This window comes from Pterocles gutturalis, unplaced genomic scaffold (genome assembly GCF_000699245.1).
Source record: "Pterocles gutturalis isolate BGI_N339 unplaced genomic scaffold, ASM69924v1 scaffold16942, whole genome shotgun sequence".
NCBI classification, from domain to species: Eukaryota; Metazoa; Chordata; class Aves; order Pterocliformes; family Pteroclidae; genus Pterocles; species Pterocles gutturalis.
The window spans coordinates 26,658-48,506 of record NW_010108250.1 but is presented as its reverse complement, the minus strand read 5'-3'; the positions used below and the strand labels follow the sequence as shown (position 1 = coordinate 48,506).

At 37.1% G+C, this 21,849-nt stretch overlaps 1 protein-coding gene across 1 annotated transcript in view; it reads left to right on the top strand.

The window, feature by feature from the left end:
- Positions 1-606: 606 nt before the first annotated feature.
- GLRB (glycine receptor, beta) overlaps positions 607-21,849 on the top strand; it is a gene marked incomplete at its 3' end in the record, with an annotated part of 39,402 nt that continues 18,159 nt past the window's right edge. The window contains exons 1-3 of the mRNA XM_010072575.1: positions 607-760; positions 12,993-13,099; positions 15,710-15,777. Coding sequence (XP_010070877.1) covers positions 639-760; positions 12,993-13,099; positions 15,710-15,777 — 297 coding nt within the window. The remainder of the gene's footprint in view (positions 761-12,992; positions 13,100-15,709; positions 15,778-21,849) is intronic.

The following is a 21,849-nucleotide window of genomic DNA, read 5'->3' as shown; positions in this document are numbered from 1 at the left end:
ATTAAACTGAACAGGGTGTAATAAAGCACAGTGTTGCGGGTTGTGTTTAGTCATCTTTGCAAGGCCCTCTCAGTGCTGGCTCTACAGCGAGAATACTTTGTGCAAAATAGTGATTTATGTTTAAATTCTGTAGACAAGTTTGCAAGCCTTTCTTGTAAGTAGCCCTGAAATTATTGTTATGTTATCTGTGCAAGGTCATAGAGGGCTTGCTGTTCTCTGCCTTGCTGGACGAGTGGTTGGTCACGTTTAACCATATTTAATGCAGTCGATACATGACATATTTGGTGGGGAATTCTGTTTCCAGGTTTCTGAAGATTTTGAGTTAGGCAGCCTTTGACGGACATCACATATATTTCTTAGACACACTGGAGCAAAGCTGCACTTAAATCTGTTCCTCTGTCATTCTTTTAACTTTGGGAAGCTACTTGACTCTCAGAAAGTTGCCTAAGTTGGTTCTGTATCACCTCAGCAGACTTTCTCTGCTGAGACAACGAAGATGAAACTTTTTTAACAAATAAAACTTTTTTTTACATTTTGTCAGAATGTGTTGCCATTTGCCATATCTAACCCTACTAACATAAACTTCTTTCTTTTCCTTTGCCATAGACTGAAGGTTTCTCTGAAACTTAATCTTCAAGATGAAGTTATTACTAGCAGTTTTCTTTTTCATCTCATTCTCCTTATGGGTTGAAGAAATCTATTGCAAAGAGAAGTCTTCAAAGAAAGGAAAGGGGAAAAAGAAGCAATACCTTTGTCCATCGTATGTTCTTTTTTTCTTTTATGCTTTTGTGTGGTGGTGATCCTGCCATATTTTTAACAGTGGAAATTATGTGACAACTGAAGTAGAAGGTGATGCTTTCTGCTGAGAGAATGGGGTTTAGGGTGGGAGTGGCAGGAAGTGGCTAAGTTCTGTCAATGAGTGTGTTTCTTTTGCAGCATGTCCTCTGTTTTAACAAGAGAAAAAAAATCTAAGCCATCATAAATAATTTATTTCTTTGTGGGGGATTCCAACACAGTGTCTTGCTGTTTGTGGGGATAAAGTAATGTAGTCCCATAGTGCTATGCTGTCTAGCATCGTGTTACAGGTGTACTGAGAAAAGCAAGGAAGATGCAAAACTCTCATACTGAAGTTCAGTTTCTGGTTAGCTTAGTTCAGTAAGAGAAGGCTTGTCCTGTGCATATTCTTACTGCATGTTGAATGTCTTCGGCATCTTCCACCAATGATTTACAGCACTATAACTTTTATGGAGGTGGATTGATTGTTGCGATAAAACATGCCCTTATGGAATAATCTGAATTCAGCCCAGCTGAATAGAGAATGTCCTCTGGATGCCTGTGATTACTTGATGTTAAAAATACTCCTTCTTTCTAATGCCTACCACATTTTAGGTTGTGATCCATAGGACAATACAAAATCTTTACTTGTGAGGGCCTTTTTTATAATTTTCTTGGCCAGCCTTGCTCATCTTTTTCATGTTATGGTGTAAATATCTGAGGAGAAGATTGAGAGAATATAGTAAGTTGCAAATAAGCATATAAAAGCATTATGACTGAAATGATAAAATTGTTTAGACAAATATAAAACACACTCCTTCTTTGACCATAAAAGAAGAAGACTGGAAGATGAGACAGGCTCTTTAACGTTAATAGACCTTTTCCAAAGAAAATAAAAAAATAAGTAGAATAACCAGACAGAAGCAGTGTTTGAATAACACTTTTTAAAGTTCCCACTCCTTTTAAATATTGGCAGTGATGTGTATTTGTAACCCCAAATTCTTAGAAAGTTTCTACCTATGGTGAGCGTTTTCATTCTTTTTTTTATATCAAACCTAAAAATGAGTGTATCTTTGGATTGGAATGCATTAAGATAGAAGTCTCAAATGTGATCATAGAATAGTTGGAATCATAGAATAGTGTGGGTTGGAAGGGACCTTTAAAGGTCATCTAGTCCAGCAAACCCTACCCATTCTGTCCCCTTTGAATAGTTAAAATGAGCTCTGTGTGGAGCTTTTGGTCTGAGCTACTGTGAGGATTTGTAGCAATGAGAGAAAGGTAGTTCCCAGGACAGGCATAAGCACTGAAGTACTCAGAAAGTGAGCTACACAGCTGGGAACTGAATCCAGATTTTCCATGGTATCATTGAAGCAGCCAGCGTTCCCCCCAGTTCGTGAGTTGGTCTTAACTAGAATTCAAAACATTGATGTAATTTTATCTTGATAAGTGGGTGGATTTTGGTTTTGTTTTTGTTTTTCTCTTAAGCACTGTATTTCTTGGTACTCTGTTCTTTGTGATACCAGTTGACATTACAACCATAAGTATGATGTCGTTTGTCACCAATACACTTGAAAAGCATTGAATAAATGTTATGATTTTCAAAGTGATACTTTTACATTCCAGCCAGTTGACGCTTTCTGCAAAAATACCAGCAGAATCCTGTATTTGTCTGATATATCATGTGTGCTGTGTTGCTAGCTAGAATTAATTGCTCTAACACTAAGCTATATTGGATTTTCTGAATAATGAACAAGTTGTCTATAACTTACTTGGCTGAAGTTCACAGCCTGAGAGACAACCACTTGTAATAGCAGGGTTGCAGGACTGCTGTTTTTGTGGCAGGCACCTAGAAGACCTCTCATGTGAATGAGCAATGAAAGTCAGTTCTGTCTTGAAGAGAAATTGTCTAAGGCTCTCTTAACTCAGGGTACTGATGGTAGACTTTCACCTATCAGCATGTTTTAATAATCTTTCAAAACTTCTTTAGTTGGTGATGCTCTGTGTTACAAAGGAGGCTGCCTCCTCTTAATAGTTCTTTTCCTGTGGGGATACAAAAAAAAAAAAAAAAAAAAAAAAGTAAGGAGTCTTGTCTCAGAAACTAACCAAAACACAATACAGTGGAATTGGAATTAAGTGACACCGTAAGAGCTGGCCAAAAATCGTCTCAAAGGAAGTGTCTGAATGAAAAATTTACTAGTAAAGAAGAAGAGAAATCTTTTAAAAGAATGCATTATATCTTTTTAAAAGAAGATAGGATTTTGCGTCGTTTATAAAACTCAGTGGTAGAAATGCATAATGAAAACATACATTTATAAGTTAAAATCTTAATCTACCTTTAATTTCCATTGGATACTGGTGCAATAAAATTTTATGCTTAGCTGTATCAAATTATTGCCTTTTGTTTCCTTACAACATGTGAAAAGCTAGATTTACCTCCTCAAGAGAACAAAAAAAACACACTAGCAATTATATAAAGAACAGTCTTCTCTTTACAAACTTTATAAAGAGATTCAAATGTATGCAAATAATTTTCCAGGAAACATTTATGTTGAATCTGATGTTACTGCTTGAGCTCCTTAGTTTGACATTAAGAAATGGATGGTTATATGACTGGTTTGGGACTTTAGCATGAATTTGTTTGTATGAAACTGAGCGTACTTGAACTTTTTCTTTTATGGCTCTCCAGAATACAAGCCTTTCTCTAAATGTGCCCCTCTGGCATAAAATTAACTACTATTAGAATAAGATGAAAACCCATATAAAGTTCATTATTGTCTCATAAACAGATATTTGCTTCCTTCAATTAGGAAAATTCTATTTTGTATCTTAGAGCAAAACCTCTTACTTGTGATTATTCATAACACTGTAGTTCCCAGTGCATTGTGTGATAGTGGCTTGATTGGCCATCTTATTTTTTGTTTATTTCTGAAACTCTTTTTCCCAGCTTTTTTATTGGTAGGTTTCATGAAGCTGATGCTTAATCACTTGGTTCATATTTTGATTTAATGCTTGCATAGAACAGATGTGAAATTTTACATTTAGATCATTTTCCTTCTTACCTCAGGCTTTCCAAATGAAGCACAGAGTAGTGGTGGGTTTGATTCCTAAATGTTCGTTGATTAACAAAGAAATTGATATATTGGGACTAAAATTCTATAATGGGGAGTATTACAGCATAAATCTGAGAAGCTGGCTTTTGCAGATGCGTAGTGCAATAAAATATAAAGCTTTAGTGTAACAAAACTCTTGTTCTTGTTTCCATGGAAAAATTTAAAAAACAAACCAACAAAAAACCAGAACCAAAAACCAGGTCCACCTCTTCAAGAAAAAAAAAATGAAGAATTTTGTGGATTACAGTCTTCTGTTTTCAAAGCTTGTTTTGAAATCCACTATACTGAATATAGATTATTTCCATATAGCTACAGATGGATTTAGTCTCCTGATCTCTTTCTTAATCATAGACTACCCATCAGCTGTATTAGCTTTGTTACTTTCTTCTTATTAACTTCTTCAGAATTCCTCATAATACCTGTTTCTGGTAAATATGTTGGACACTTAACTGTGACTTTTTCTAAGAGCACTGTTGAAAAATGTTTTTCCTTTTGTTATGTCATAATAAATACTTCAGTTATTTTACGATGTGTGAGCTGCTGCTGTTATCCCCACAATCCTTGGTAACCCAGAAGGTCTCTAGACTCAAAACTACTTGCGAGACCTCTAGACAAATGAAATTATAAGGAAAGGGAAGTTTGGTTATGAGAGTGGTATAGAAGGCATAGAGATGTAAGAGTGTCAAATAGCAGCTAACAAAATCAGTTACGACTATGCTCCTAATCACAGCTATCCCTGTGAATTATAGTTTTAGTATGACTCAGCTGTTCACTTGCAGGATGTTCATTTCTGAAGATCCCACAGCATCTCTAATGCTACGGCAATGCTAAGAGTATAACCTCAATCACTAAATCGCCTTCTTTTGTCTGGATAACAAGACTGAGCTTTTAAAATAGTGTTCCTCGTCACCTTTATGCATTTTTCCACATGGAGATTTACATCCATGTAGATTATTAACTAAATACTGTATGATATCTGTAAAGACTTTTTTTACCCACAAAGCAAGTGTACAAATAATATTTTGGCTTGTATTCAACAAAGCATATCAGCTACTTCAGAAACTGTGAAATGGCCCTCTAAGCCCTCCAGAAAACATGGCTTGTGCCATCTGCCGGGGCAGAAGCTTAGAAAGGTCACAGATGCCAAGGTTCAATAAACAGCTTCTTTCAAAAAACAACAAAAGACAGCGGAACTAGAGGAAAAAGCCTTTAATGTGTTTAAAACATAGAGCTGTATGAAAGTCTGTCCTAAAATTTCTCTTGGTTAACTGTCAGCTTCTGACACACTCTTCCCATAAAGACTAAAGCACAAGTCCAAAGTGTATGTATCTTGGATCCTCTCCACCTTCCCATGGATAAGAACTTTATATCGTGCATTTGGGTGTACATGGTGTCTCTATCTGTAGTATGTGATCATCCCCAAAAGATAAATGGTGGGGAAGTGGAATAATTTCTGTCTTCATTCCCGTCTTGTAGAAGACACTGTTGACAGTTTGTGAACATTTCCATTTGTAGGTATGATGGGAGGGTTGATACAGTTTCTGGGAGAAGACGGAATGAAGTTGAAAGAAAAGCCTCGATTTGGTAGTGGAGGCAGTTAATCTCACAATCATTCTGAAGATAAATACCTTGCAGCGCCTGGGTCTGATTCCTATAAAAGTTCTTTTGCCCTATAGAAACAGCAGTTGGTCAATGGTTTAATTATTCTGTAGCCTGTAACTCTCATGGAAAGCTGTAATCTCAGACAGATAGCCACATTCCAAGAGGTTTGGGAATTTGTTTTCAGAGTGGATAAACGTGCTGGGGAGTAAAAGATAAAGCTATATAAGCAAAACCTAAGTTCTCTTGTAAAACAGTAATTAAGTGTGGTAGGCTGGTTCTTGTTGAGTAATTCTCCCTCAGTGAGTGGCTTTTACTCCATTCTGAGCACCTGTGGTGATGACACTACAATTGTGCAGTAAAGTTACAGACTTTGCATTTCATATACAAACTCCAGATTGAGAAAAAACTTGCATCTGCAGGTTAAATTACACCCCTACACCCCAGCACAAGGAAAACCATAGGACTAAATTCTGTTCTCAGCTCCACCAAATGCATCTTTAAAGGACAAATTATGTAGAATGTTTCTCCACTTATATTTCCACTTATATTTCCACTTATAACACCATACAAGTTGTTTAGATTTTACCGAGATCCATGTATTGTCTCAGTACCTACTGCATTTGGAAAAAAGACTGGGACAAGGAACTGAGGTGAATAAATGATTTTTAAAATTTCTGTAGTTCTGCTTAAGCATCTGGATGCTGATCATGTTTCATATCTGCATGTAATATCAGGACACGACAGCAGGCCTGTTTTGCACAAAGGTCACTTAGGTGGTGACTTCAGTAGGATGCAGAGATGCCTAAGCTAGGAGCAAACAAGCTCATTTTAAGAAATGGAAGCACGGTTAGCTTGCTGTGAGCACTACTAGTCAATCTGGATGAAGTACCATACTGACCTGGTTCTGTTTGTTTGGGGGCTGTCGTCTCCGTGGCCGGCAGATGAATCAGCTTGCTTTTTGCAGGCTTAGGGAATGATAAGAAGGTGCTTCAGATTGCCATGTAAACACTCCTTAAGGTGTCCAACCCTGGCTATGTTGAATGTGAAACCAAAGCTGAACTTGAAGGTTTCTGATAGACAAGGACTGAAGCCGTGGCACTAACTGAGCTATTCACCCCACCCAGCTGCTGGAAGGTTGCTTATATGCCCACATTAGGAGACTATGCTCTTTGGTCTATCTGCAGTAAGAGGTGAAAGATGAATTATTACACCTCCACAATTCCGGGTTCAAATTTGGGTTGCCTAGTCTGGGTTTCTGTTTCAAATTCCACTAATGAAGGAGCCTTTCTCTTTGTTCACCACACTGCATTAATTCCAAATTTAGCTAATGAAGTTACATATATAATATTGTATGTTTAGCTGTCAACTGCATTTGTGAGGACACATAAACAGTTATTCAGAGTTCTGTAGTTTTAATGTAGTTTGAGTGACATCACTTTTCATTGGAGCCATTGTAATTATTCTTCCTAGTAATTGAGATGTCATCTGGTACAGTTTGAAAATGTAGCTATTAAGCATACTAGACATCATAGAGATCACTCAGAAGAATTATATAATATCTCTGTGATTTGTAATAATCTGTTTTTATGGTTTAAGTTATTGTACTCAGAAAATCACATAACTGCAAATCAGAACACTGGTAGTTTGTATCAGAGAAATAGCACTTACAATATATGGTGAGATGACAAATATTGTGTTCCCCAAAACTTATTTTTATCATTCTTGGATATACACTGCTGTGTTATGTGACTAAAATGTCAGTTTCCATCAATAGATTAGATAAACTGCACTGAAATCTGTTGTTTCAGAAAGAAAATTTTGCTGGAGATAGCTGAACAGCGTGAGTTGGAATGGATATTTTTATGTGTCAGGCAGTAATCTAGAACTATGCGAAGGCAAAGCTTAATGCTAGATTATCAAAGCTATACGCTCTAAGCAAACACCAACAGCAGCATAAGCATGGTGCAGGACTGACTGGACTGCAGTGTAAGATGGCATGTGAATACATCCCTGTGACATGTTTGTTTTGTTTTGGTTTTCCTGCTTGTCATGCCATAAGTAAAAAGTATATTCACATTCTTTTCTAAAATTAGAGATTCTTCAGCATAATGGGATCTTAAGACTGGAGATCAGGGCAGTAGGTGAATTCATACAATAGCAAAGGTTCTCTTTCCCACTTGTGAAGAATATTGTTTATATTCTTTTCTCCAGTCACCCTCCTGTACCACTGCATGTGATAAGGACTCCTTGTAACTTCAGTCAGCTCTGAGAAACTAAAAGTCACGATAAACTGTAGAGATGTAATGTCTGACACATTTGCGTAACACAAACATAAGGAAGCTATATAAATTTCAGACCAAGTGCAATATATACTTTCTTTTGCCATGTGCATCTGCTTATCTAAACTTCTGGATTTTGACTAGTGAATTCTGAAAATAATTATCCATTGCCATTGTATGGGGTCTGGCTGAGCTGGAGTCAGTGTCCCCACAGCAGCCTCCCAGTGCTGAGTGTCACCCTGGCAGCCAGCAGGGGGTGTGTCACACAGCTTGGGAGGGGGCGGGGCCGGGACAGCTGACCCGGATTGGCTGTTCCATACCATGTGACCTCAGCTCAGCCATAACTGGGAGGAGGAGGGGGGCATTTGTTCCTGTGTTTGTCTCCAGGAGCAGCTGCTGCACATCCTGAAGCTCTGCTTTCCCGGGAAGTGGCTGGACATCGCTTACTGAGGGGGAGCAGAGAACAAAAACTTTGTTTAACTTTTGTTTCTGTGCATGGCCTTGGCCTTTGCTTTAATTAAACTGCTTTTATCTTGACCCACGAGTTTTTCATCTTATTCTCCCCCTTTATTTTGCTGAAGGGGGAGGGATAGAGGGGCCTGGTGGGCACCTGGCATCCAGCCAAGGTTAACCCACCACAGCCATCAACTGAAAACATTAATTGTGTTCTTTAAAGGCAGTGATAAAATGTGTAAAGCTTCAGTGGAAGAGGAGATGGACACCTTACTGCATATCCTGTGAAATACAGTATTTAAAGTCATTCTTTGATTCATCAATGATACGAGAAGTAACTTCCCAAAGACCAGAGAGAGGCCAGTCATATCCCACAGAAATGTCAGGCTGAAAAATTAGCTGTACTTTGTTTTATTTCTGGCTTTTGAGGACCCTGTTTGTGAAAGTGAGAACACTTTTGAGAATACTGTTTGTTTTCTCTTTTTTCTCAGAACAGAGGAAAGACATACATTAGGTTTGTTTTGCTTTCAAAATTGTTATATACAAAAAATTCTTATTGAGGCAGTTTCTAGCTCTACTATTACTTGCTTTTAAATTCCCTTTCTAGCAACTTTTGTTGCCTTGCCCTTTATTTGGTACTCACCCTATCTTGCTTAGAACTCATCAATTACTGTGAAGAGTACTGCTGCATTACCATATCCTAGTGCTTTCCAGCAGCTCTACAGACATTCAATGCAACTTGAAATAAATGCATTAAAATTACAAGACATGCTATAACTGGTGGAAATCTAAGGGAAATCTTGGGCTAGCTACCAGCTTTTCGTGAATGTGAAGATTGTAGATTGAAAAAGAAAAACTGGTAAGTTGCTTCTCAATTGGTCTGAGTGTCGTTATGTGAGAATCAGACAGCCTTTAGCAAATTGACTTACTGCTTCTTTTAGGAAGGGAGATCTCAGCTCAAATTCTTTTTCTCTTATGAAGTCTACATGTTTTTCTACTGTTAATTCATTCCAGAATGGCCAATTAAGCAGAGGTGGTGGTGGCTTCAGGTAGATATCTTAGTGGCATGAACAGTCCCAGCCTGTTTCTCCAAGTGCCTAACCCGTCCTGTTCACTGTTTCGTTAAGTCATTCCGCTCATCTAGCACTCTGCAAGTGGCATAGCCTCTCAACTCACCAAAACCTACACAGGTGGTTTGTTGATTTGCAGGTGAAATTTAGGCATTTTGGTTAGCAAGGCTCTCTGAAGGAAATATAATTCTAGTGATGATGTTTAGTAACATGAGTGCCATTCAATGATGGCAGTTCAGTGACAGCATGCTGTAAAAGATGATAGCTCCACTCAGTGCAGCTTTCTTCCAGTAGCTATGCTGACCACTTTGTTCACAGTCACCTTTAAAAATTAGAGATTACTGACTCTCTGTGCTTCTCGCAACTCAAACCAGCCAATACTGTTGTATTTCACTTGGTTCTTATATAATGAGGATAAATGTATGCACATGACACTTGTATAAGTTCAAAACAATTACAGAAAAGGTGATCATGATGTTCTTTACCAGAAAGCAGCGCTGCCACCCATTCTTCATCCCATCACTGCCTTCCCAGTGCAGTAAATCTCCTTTGCCTAATTCATGGTTGACCTTTGAACAAATGGCCTGAACAGATATTTATATTAACGCACTTCAGCAGTGCAACTCACAAAACTACCACCTTATTCCTCTTACTTAAAGAGACAAATAAAACTGTCAGTTGTATTTGGCTTTCTTTTGCTGTTTGAAGCCCACTAAATTAATTTCTCAGACTTTTCTCCTTTTTTCCTCGTTGCATTTTATGAGCATCTATATTTAAATGTCCATGTTATCCCATGTGGTTCAGATTACCATCATCACTAATGAACTTCTTTGTATAATCCATAGCAGAAATTTTTTTAAAAAGTAATTTAGGTTTGTTCATCAGTTGTTGTTGGTTTTGTCTTGATATTTCACTAATACTGGGCATATATGATTTAGAAAGAAATCCTATTGCTTGTGTTAAGGAGACTCTCCTTTTGTAAATATAATTTCTGAAGGCATCTGATGTAGATGTTTTAGATGTTAAGATGTGCAACTTGCAGGAAGCAATGCTGTGAACCTTTTCGTATCAGATAGAATACAGTGTACAGAGTGTTTGCCTGCCTTTTAAAGAGTTAAATTAACATTCTTTTCTGTTTTGTTCTTGCTACAAAATGGAAAATAATCTTAACACTTAACTTTATGTTTTCCTATTGTCCAGTTAGTGGTAACTGCAAAAAAAAAGCATGCAGAGCTGGGTTATCGTATTTCTTTAGCAACCTGTTAATTGGTAAAGTTTGTCACTGAAAACATCTCAGAATGACAGAAACAAATTAGTGTTTTGTTTTGGTTTTTTTTTGCATAATGATCCAATTCCAAATCAAATATAAAAAGCCATAAACATAACCCTGTGAGAATTGTTTGAAAGTGACTTTATCGGTTATTCAAAGGGGTTAAAACACCTATTGCTATGTAGTTGGTCTAATAGTAAATTAGCAGAGGTTTATTGTGCACAGTCAGGACACGCTAGTGGAAGTTAACGTATGTTACTAAAACATTCCTTCTTTTATTAGTGGACCTTTTATTGCTGGATAGACAGATAAGTGCTGATAGAACAAGTAGTTCACCTATGTGGCTGTTAAATGTGGCAGCAGTTTTAGTGCATTTGCTAGAGATGGGTGGGCAGTTATATACTACAGTCACTTAAAGCTGCTCCACAAATTTTTCTTATCCTGTATGTTATAGTTTTAAGCTATACTCATGGATATACACGTTTTGGTAGCTATATCTTCAGGTAGCCTTCAGAATTCATACTAATCCTGCTAGTGACTAGTGAGTAGTCTGAAATTTCAAGGAGAATTGGGTGGTTATTTGCTCTCTTAGCTGTCTTGGTGTGCTTTTCTCATCATGCATAACGTAAAACAAATACAAGCAAATAGTTGAACAGATATGCAGCTTTAGGTTTCAGAAATATCCTGAATACAATAGGGAAAACAGAAATCTGATTGTTCTGTTTCTGCAGGATAAAATGCTCAAAGGGTGTCAAGGAAACTATGACAGAATAAAATGCAGTTATGTTATCATAAATGATTGACATGTTTTTAATAATAAGGAATTTCTTCATGGTGTTATTTATAAACATTTTAGCTGTTAAATGTTAACTGAGGAGATTAAATCTCATTGTGAAGGCATAGTAAGTGCTACCAAGTCAGCAGATCTTGTTCAGTTGTTACTGTTGTTTCCCTTATGGTTTGAGTTAAAACAGTTGACTTTAAAGGTTGGGTTATTCATGAAAGTTCTGCCAGGGCTAGGATCTGGTCTCACCTCCAGTTTTCAATTAAATACTGATATCGTGCAATGGTGACAATTATTTATTAATTAATTTATTTCCCAGTAATCATTAAGGAAGATGCTGAACAGGAGCTACTATAATTGGACATCTTAAAATCTAGAGTCTGATACATTCATACAACTTTTTTTTTTCTTTTTTTAGCTGGCCGAGAGCCTTTTGGAGAGTTAATATTTTCTTCAATAAATGTTTGAATAATGCAGAAGTCCCAGAGGACATAAAGGAAACTGGAGGATGAGAAGAAAACTAACAGTGAACCAAGATGTTGTAAAGAATAACCCATAGGTCTGTCAAGCTCACACTGATATGGGAACGAGTAATGAAAAAAGAAATTAAGCAGGGTAAAGGAGGCAACGGCAGCTGATGCTGATTATGGAAAACATTTAGGAAATAAACTGGATCATTTTTTAAAATACGTTCATACATGTGTTTGGTAGAGGTAGCAGTGTTGATGCATAGGACTTATGCCTCTGTAGGGTGTTCATCTTATTTTTACATGGCATCTTGGTTACTGAATTATTATGACAGAAAGTCAGCAGAGTAGTCATCATAAAATGGATGGAAAAGTGGTTACAAGACAGGATTCAAATTTGGAAAACATTACTAGACAGTTTCTACAGACAACATATAAATTCATTTACATGACATTGTCAGCCTACTAGGTGTGTGAAGTACACGAGGTGGGGACCGATGCACCCTTATTGCTTTTCATTGCACTCAATTTCATGTTAATCTTATAGCTACATTTACCTGTCACAGGTTCTTTTTAATTTTAGGAATGGTTTTAATTTGACACCTGACACAATAACAGCAAGGTAAATTAAGGTATTTAAATTTGCCCTGAAAAACTGGAGGAGAGTCCAAGGCCTTCTCCTCCGTAAGAGAGTTTTTATTAGCACTTGACAAGGAGATGATGCAATGTCTCCAGCTCTCAGTGGAATAGCTGGTGCTGGCATGCCGGAGCAGGAGACTGCCAAAAGCCTCTGAATGGTTTGGCACCTACAAAGTGCCTGTCAGTTTACTTAAGTTCCTAATCTGACAGTCACTAAAAATAGTTCAGGTGGCTGCTTTATACTAAGGAACAAAACATTCCCTCTGGATGTTTGTATTAGGAAGGAAGGGAACAATGCGTGAGCTGCGGTTTATTTTCTCAAGTTTACAGTTTAGAGTATATAGGAGTGCTTTGACTTTTGTCATAGTTTCTTGAAAAATATGGAATGATCACAAAGAAAGGAAGAGTATATGCTATGGAACCTGAAAATACTGAATGTTTTTTTCTCATGAAATGGCATTTATCACATGACTTTTAAATGACTTAAGTTTAAGCACACAATTCTTTCCGTCTTAATAGTAACTATTGCAATTTTTTTTTACAGACAGCAATCAGCTGAAGACCTTGCAAGAGTACCTGTTAATTCTACGAGCAATATCTTGAATAGGCTATTGCTCAGTTACGATCCCAGGATAAGGCCTAATTTCAAAGGTTTGTCAGATATTTAGCCTCTTTTTTGATCTTTGGAATTTAACTTTTGCTTTCTTCACGCAGAGAAAATTTATGTAGCGATAACATTCACAACCTAAATTTCTTTTTTTTAATGGAAAATTCCCTAGATAGTGTGAAACTGCAGAAGATATTTATGCTTTTGAGCAGAAAGGTAATATGATAGGATATCATGATAGTATTTGATGCTTTATTATTATTGTTATCATTATTATTATTTTACAAAAGATTTTTTGAAAGTAGAATTAGATTTTACAGAATAAGTTTTTTAAATGCCTTTTTATCCCAACATTTTAATTAGACTTTAGTAGTATCTCCACTTTACAGTATTTTAGAACACCAAAGTTCTCTACAGAGATCCTTTATAAGACTTGGGATTAGCTGTAGCACTATTTGGAAATGATACACTTATGAAATCTTTTAAAGATATGTTAGTAATGCAGCTTGCACACTTTGGGATTTAAAATAGGTAATGAATTTAAACACGTTCCCTGACTTTAAAACATTTCCCTGGTAGGCAAATGTAGGAGTCTTCCATGTACGCAAATGTGATTTTCTTATATATGCAGAAGAGACTGGAATATGTATTCTCAAAAACTCTAACTCATACCGCTATAAGTTACATTTCCCAGGAATTAGATTATTTCCCTGCTGGAAAAAGACATAAACAATTTTATTATGTTACAGACACTGCAGTTTACGTAAGTCAGTTCTTTTTTTTTTTTAAACTTACATTTAATTATATGTATCTCATTAAGAGATATTTTAACATGCATATCAATAGTATGAGAAATTTGGAAATCTATAATTCTTATTGTACTTTGAATAAACCATTTTCAGATGTTCTGTTTAACTGAGTTTCATAAATGTATTAAGCTCAGTTCTAAGCAAGTGTCCCGCTTCTTTCTTATTCTCTGTAAAATCATCTTTATATGTTTTCAACACTGAGGCTTGTCACAAAGAATAAACGTCCAGCCTCTGCTCTACCTGTTCTTCAGCATGATGAGCTTGTAATCACAAAGCTTGTTGTAGATTTCTGTAATCACAAAGCGTATTGCAGATCTTGTTACATTTTTGATAACCCTGCCAGCAAGTCTGCTAAGAATCAAGACAGAAGGAAAAGGGAGGACATGTAATGTTAACTCACAGGGAGGTGGAAGAAAAAGAACATTTTCTGACAAGTCCTTTGCCCGTGTTAAACCATTCCTCACACATGGGCGATTTTCTTGGACGGCACTTTCTGTTCAAATCTGGAAGAGATAGTACACTTGGCTCCTAGTGGTGTGGTGGGTGCGCTGTCACATGCATCAGGTGCTAACAAAGTATTGTGCTTATTGCATAACCAAAAACATCACACTTCATGGTCTGATTTTAAAAAAACAAAAAAACCCCAAAAAAACCCCACATTAACTGTTTTAACTGAAAAAAGTTAATTTTTTTTTCTGATTTTCTGGTGAACTGGGAGAATTAGTTTGAATTTATGTATTAAATGTACACCAAAATATTTTATGCAGACAAGCAAGCTATTAGATGGGGCATGTACTACTTTGCCCTGTATTTGCTTACTCTGTCAAAATAGTCTTCATATATTCTTATATCTCTTTTGTTGCTGAAAATAGGAAGAAACCCACTGAATTAAGTATCTGTAACAGTGTAAAGGAGATGAGAGATATATGCATCTAGCGTGTGTACTGACACCCTCAACATACAGGTGCTAAATAAAACTAGTGGACCATAATTAGTTCTCACAGCCATCAGACCACTTTTCTCCCCTTTGTGGTAACTCTCTGTTAACACCAGATTAAATGACTGCCAATCAGTTCCCGCAGGGTGACAGAGGGCAGATGTAGCAGCTGTCACACTGTCTCTCTTCAACTCCAGGAATCCTGGCTGTGGAAAAGAGGAAAAAATCCAGTCCATCTTAGTATCTTCACAGCTGCTGGCTTCTAGAAGTTTTTATTGGCAAATTGGTAACCATTGTAAAATGGAGCAGATTTCTCTTGCACCAAGGCTAGGTAGCTGAGAAAGCTACGTGCAGGAATTTTTGTCTGCCTGTATTCATATTTTACAGTATGTACTTGGCTTACATAAAGAAGTATCCTCTTACAATGTAAGTGAATGTGTCATCATAAATCATGAACAGGTAATTTGGGATGATAGATCATCATAATGTCCTTGATGGTTGAAAGTATCTGCCACTAGAAATGTGAATTGCCTCTATCCATTACACTGCGTGCAAAAGTAATAGTGGATTTCTGTGATAACAGAAAATCACGGAATTTGAAAATTATTCAAATTTATGATCTGTGAAATGCTTTAAGCTTAGCACTCTGGACTAAGGAATTTGTTTTCTGTTTTCTTATCACTACGTTGAAAAGAGGTCTTGTGATTTCTATTGGCTTTCAATGGAAATATAGATTAAACCACAGCTTTTGAAAACTGTGTGTATACTAATTTGAAAAGATAAGGTTGTATGACCCTATGAAAGATCATTTCACGTTGTGATATCAGTATAAAGGAACCTGAAATGAAGGATAACTTACCTCTACTGGATTGTGCAGTTCACTAGAAATCTTTTCTTTTTTTCAAAAGGAATTCCAGTCGATGTTGCAGTCAACATCTTCATTAACAGCTTTGGGTCAATTCAAGAGACAACTATGGTAAGACTGAAATGAAATTAATATAGCACACAAGGAGGTTTTCTTATTAAATTAAATTTCAGGCTGAGGATTATGAACTGTAAAGTACTTATGATTGGAGACACTGAGCATTGCATTGATGGGGGCAGTGAGACTGACTGTGCTTTATAGCATAAACCTGTTAATCTGTTTGACTCTGTTTGTCCACACGTTGTCACAGCTTTTAGAATCTGCTGTAGACAAAAGGAAATCCGTGATTTCTAAGATGCAAGAAATAAACTTATTTCTGCAAGTTATTAAGTTCAGGGGAAGAACACATTCAGTCATATGAATTAAGTAATCTTCCTGAGAGTTAATATACACACTGCTTGGTGTATTGCTAAAGGAAATACTAGGACTGTGTATGAGAGAAGAAGAACATACATGCGTAAGGCTGAAGCATACAGGTTCTCTGTTTTATGTAGATCTCAGGATAGGAGTAAATCATGGCGCAATAAGAAGGAGTAAAAGAGTAGACCATTCTCTTAGTCCTGTTTATTTACTGTGTGAGAGAGAAAAACTGAGGAGTGAAGTTTCCAAAAGTGTGCCTTGAGTTCAGTCAGAAAATTTTAACATGTCAACAGCAGCACCAAATAATCCTCATTACAATGACTTTTTTGTTTCTATGGGAAATAATACTAATTTCAAAATAAGAAGTGATTTCAGCCAAGCCATTCAAAATATTTTGGGACTTGAAGATCTTTTTTTTGCAATGGTGTTTCTAATAAATACTGTCCAAAGTATTACCAGAAAAAAAAGACATTTAATTGTTGAGGATGTTATGACCTGATCTTTGATGTAAAAAAGAGGGGAGCGCACCGTGTTTTTCAGTACATGGGAAGCCACACCCAGGGCATGCACTGAGTGTGGGAGTTCTGAGGCACTCCCTGAGCATCCCATTTTGAAATAACTTTGGTGATCTGCTGTATTCAAAGCATTGAGGCAGTTCCCAAAAACAGACTGCTCTTTTTAATGCTGTGACTAAGGCAGCATTCCTACTCATAATGGCACAGAAGCAATAAACTGTCATACGGCTAGTAAATAATGGAACACCTTTTGTTGATGGAAGTAAGTACCCACTTAAAATTCAGAACCAACTTACACGATACCCTAATGACATTTGAATAGGACTGCTCAAAGTTAAACATATGTGATGGCTGAAATAGGTTTTGAACAGCTTGGCCAGAAATTTATATTTTTTTTAATTAGGAGTGAATAAAGATTTAGAGTTGATTGCAAATGATAGTAAGTCAACTAATGGCATTAGTGGGAAGTGATATTAAAACAAAGAATGTAAGTATGCCAGAGATACCTTGAGATTTATTTCCTGAAAACAAAAAGGGGACTGAAGTTTAAAGAAGGGCAGGGAGGAAGAGCAGGAAAGTAGGAGTGAGATAAGTGTCCAAGATGGCAGGTATATTAGGCCAGATGTCCCTTTCAAGTTTCTGAAATTTATTGCATGCTTTAAAAAGTGACTTTTACAGAGGCTTTTTTACAATTCACCCAGATCCAAATAGTAACAATACATTAATGTAAGGGGTGTGCTTCTCCCTCCCAAAATTAAGAAGGCTCTCTACAGCGATGCATGTATGCCTGTCTGTGAATTCCTGATAAGGTCACTCACAAATTGACTGGGATGTTCTGTAAGATAAGCCGTGCTTTCTTCCATATTTCAGAATTGCGGACACCATCCTTACTTTAATTTATGCTTTTATTTAGATTTCTACATCCAGCCGATCACCGTGATAGCTAAGCATGTTTATGTGAAGTTCAAATTACTTCTCAGTTGCTTTAATGTATCACAGGAAGCACTGACAAAAGAAACAGTCAATCTGTTCTTCCATACATCACTTGGGAAACTCTTCCTGCTGCAGTGGACGAACCACTGCTCTCTTGGGGATAGGCTGGTACTTGTTTTCAGATGGTCTGAGTAATGCACCAGACAGTAGAAGCCAGTCCCTTAGACTAGGAAAACACTTGTAACTCCAGAATCACAGAAGTGTTTCCTGCAGCTGAGGGACCAACTCTGTGAAGGACCAGGGGGGCCTCTTGCATTCAGAAAGGAGAGATGTTTGCAGGCGGGAACAGAATTGCTGGGAAAGGTTCCTCTGTGTTGGAGAAGAGAGTGGCTGTCTGCATCTCTGCTGTCTCAGACGTTGGTGTGAATTGCCAGGAATATTGACTTCTTGACTGTCTTTAAAGTTACCAGAAGCTCCTAAACTGGTCAGAGTGATATCATGTGAAAGGATATATTTCTGAGTATTTCAATTCATGATGTATTGTGATGATTCTTGGCTCTGTAGCCACTTGTGGCTGCAAGAGCTGAATTCATAGGTTTCCACAAAATCTATGTAGGGATAAAGCATTCTGTTTTAGCCATGCTAGAGGGATAATTCCTTCTTTTGGGTGGTAGGGTGGGGAAAAATAATCATGAGTGACAGGTGATTGGAAGTGACGTGGTGGTAGAAGGACCAACAAAAAAATATGTAGAGTACCAGTGAGAAAAGGTCATTGGTCATGCTGATCTCCTTGTGTTCAGAAGGATGTTAAGAGATGCAGAAGGAAATGATTTCAAGAGGATGTCCTGTATCCCACTCTTGGACCCTTCTCTGAAATACCCAACTCTGGGTTTAATGTCTGAAACTTCTAATTAGTTAACAGGGTCCCAGAGTGTCCCTCACCTTGACATCATGGTGGCTGGTTCTGATGGTTCCTCACATATTTCAGAAATCCTACAAAATTATTTTGAATTATTTTTTACTTCTTGTCCTTCTGGTTCCATGACGATTGCATTCTTAGCTATGCAGTTGGCTCACCCTCAACAAAAAAAAGAGTACAGATGGCCTCCCACTGAGGTAGAGTCTACTCAGTTTTAAGCAGGAAGGGAATTTCTTTATAGAAAAGCATCAACAGGTTTGAAGTAATATTGGTTTGAAGCAAGATAGGACCCATGGTGTGGATCCTATGCCCAGAAGCCTGTGCTGCTTTAATCAATTCCTTGTGAAGAAACTGAAGGGCAAGTGTTTGCTCTGTGTCTAGAAAAGATGGTGTTCATGTTGTGTGGTTGAATACTGGAGAATTGCAATGTTTTCACACATATATCAAAAAAAGTTATAGGGGGGTGAGGGGAAGGAACTAAACACAAAATTAACTGGTTAACTACAGAGTGAGTAAGAATTTGTACAGCTACAATGGAAAAGAGCTTATACCAGAGCTGCTGCCTTCCAGTAATCTTCCTTTACCTTAAATCTTGTGACTCCTTTCCTTCTAGCTTATTAGACTGTTTGTCTAGAATCCCCACACTAACTCTACTTTTGATTTTGCAGTTGTTTTTTTGACTGCAGAATTTAGTATGGTCATTGTGTCACATTTAGAAACCGATATAGACTAGATGACCAGTGAAGAATTCCTAAGGGATAGCTCCTTTCTGGTATACATACCCATAGGGCTATAATATTTTAGCTGTGCTGATGATCTGACTCTGTCTACAGAATCTGTATTCAAGGTTTGTACTTGCAACGTAATCCTTCTTCACTGACTCAAATGGCAAAACACCACTTCGCTCTTCAACTTTGCTTTAAAACCTTGCAGAAAGATATTTCTAATATTTATGTATATAAAGGAAAATTTGGTTTCCTTATTTTAATCTAAAAAATGCCATTTTCTGCTTTGTTAAAGGACAGTGCTATTATGCTTCCTTTGTTTGTATGATTGCAGTTCATGTAGAAAAAGCCTTTTGTGATTTTCTGTGTGCTCTAGAGAGAGATGTATTGGCTGTGCCTGGTTTCTAGCTTGAGGAGTTTTTCTGGCCACGTGCCCATTGTTTAGTAAGTTGCATTTGAAATATTTCCTAGAATGCTTCCACTTTCAACCTCCCTGAAAAGAACTTGTCTTTGGAGTTTCATGGGAGAACAAAGCCCTGTAGAATACTTCCATGATTCTTTTTACCTACCAGGTCCTTCTCACTCTAATGCTGATGTATATCTCTTCTTCCCCCTGCCCCCTAGCTTCAGGCTTTTTAATTGCTGTTTGACTCTCCTTTATTATAAAATGATAATCATTCTGCAATATTCCAATAGTGTTTGTAAAATGTACGGGAAGAAGACCATGTGCTTCATGCAGACCGCATCTTCAGCGCCTGTTGAACTTAATTGCAGTGCACTTACTGAATCATAAAAATCAGTGCCCAAATCTGAGAGCACTGGCTGCAGACTTCTTTCAAAGTAGATTTATACCAGGTCGTAGTCTATAGTGCTGCCAGATGCTGTAATAGTTCATATTCTTCTCAGAAGAAGCCCTTCTGCACATCATTGTCTGGCTAGCCACAGTTTTGGATCCTGATGTCTCTTTGCTTCCTTCTACATTTTCTATATTGCCTCAAGTATGTGGTTACCTTCCTCTCCAAGTACCCCCTGTCGCAAGTTTCTAGTCATTTAGGTAGGTCTGAACCTACCTACTTTAGGTTAATGAGATTTTTTTTTGCATTGACTTACATGGGAACAGAATCAAGTTCTTAAAATGTCGCAACATCCTGTTGTTTGGTATATTTAAGTTCATTTGTAATAGATCAAAAAAGGAAATAGAATAGCATCCACCTTGATCTTACTTCTAATTCTTATTTTGCCAGTGCATTCTGCTTTTCAGTGATGTAAACATCTCCTTCGTCTGGATGGGTAAGCTGAAGGCAAGCGTTGGAGAGTGCTTATCATTTGCCTATGGCTTTGAGAAGGCATTTTATTTTCTTAAAATTAGGGTAATGTCCTTGTTTATGGGGAAATGAATTTTGGTGTAATGAATAATGTACTGCTTGTGAGCATGAATGGTATGCAGAATTTATCTCATATGGTTTAAAGTAGTTGTTTTCACTGAGACAAGAAGTGCATATGGAATGGGAACTTCAGCAAGAAGGAAGTAAAATAATTTTTCAATTATATACATATAATTGAAAAGATGTTTTCTGAGATAATGACCTGAATTCCCTTCTGTTCTGAAGCTTCTCTGTGAGAGCCTTCCAGTATAAAGTCACTTCATATCAACTATTATTTTATACTTCTTCTTTACTTTGACAAGATAATATAGGTCTTTGTATAAATAAGTCAGACTACATATATTTTTTCCAAAAATGAAATGCCAGCAAGTAACATATCTCTCAGAACTATGCATATTAGTAAAAATTGCCTCCGCTCTTTCTTTTGATGCTTTTCTTTTCCTTACAATGCAGTAAGGAAAAATATTACACAGGATAGTGTAATAAAGAAATACCTGGGCTGATCTGACTGGTGCACTGGACATAGGAAAGTGGGCACCATATTCCAATTAACAGACTAAACCAACAGGGTAAATTATTCTGCGTGAGGTCTTAGCCAAATGAATTCCTTCCTGATGGAGTTAGCATGACAGTCTCCACATGGCACTTGCTTTGGACTGTAAATGTCTACATTATAGTACATACAAGAGAAGAGACCTCACATTGTATGAACAGAAAAATGTGTAAGAGGACATTAACGTGTAAAATAAACAACTCTATAAAATTAGTTTGTTATGCAGAATACATTGACAAACGAAAAATGCATTGAGAACCTTCAATCCCAGATTTCTAGCATTTTGCTCTAATTGTAAAGCAGTAGCAGTGTTTTCACTGCTGTAAGAGACACAGCCCTTATCTCAGGATGCTTTGCACCATAGAAGACAACTAGGAGGACTTCAGGCAGAAGGATAGAAGTTATCTTACATAGAGAATTTTGGGTGTTTTTTTTAAACCTTATTTCAACAGTACCTTTATTATTTTTCTGTGGGTGATCTCCCTAGTTTACATATACATAAAAAAGAGGCACTGGCTTAAATGTAAATGTAAAAAGCAAAAGGACTTAGCAGTAAGACTGCAAAACATAACTGATTTACTGGGTCAGATTTTTTCTTTGGGTGCATACAACTTTCACTAAGGACAGAATGCATGCAGGTATCATTTTGCACTGAGACACGTGATACTCCAATTCCCAAAGGCAAACCTAGATTCTCATTGAGCATGGCTCTACTACTGTCCATCCTTGAGCA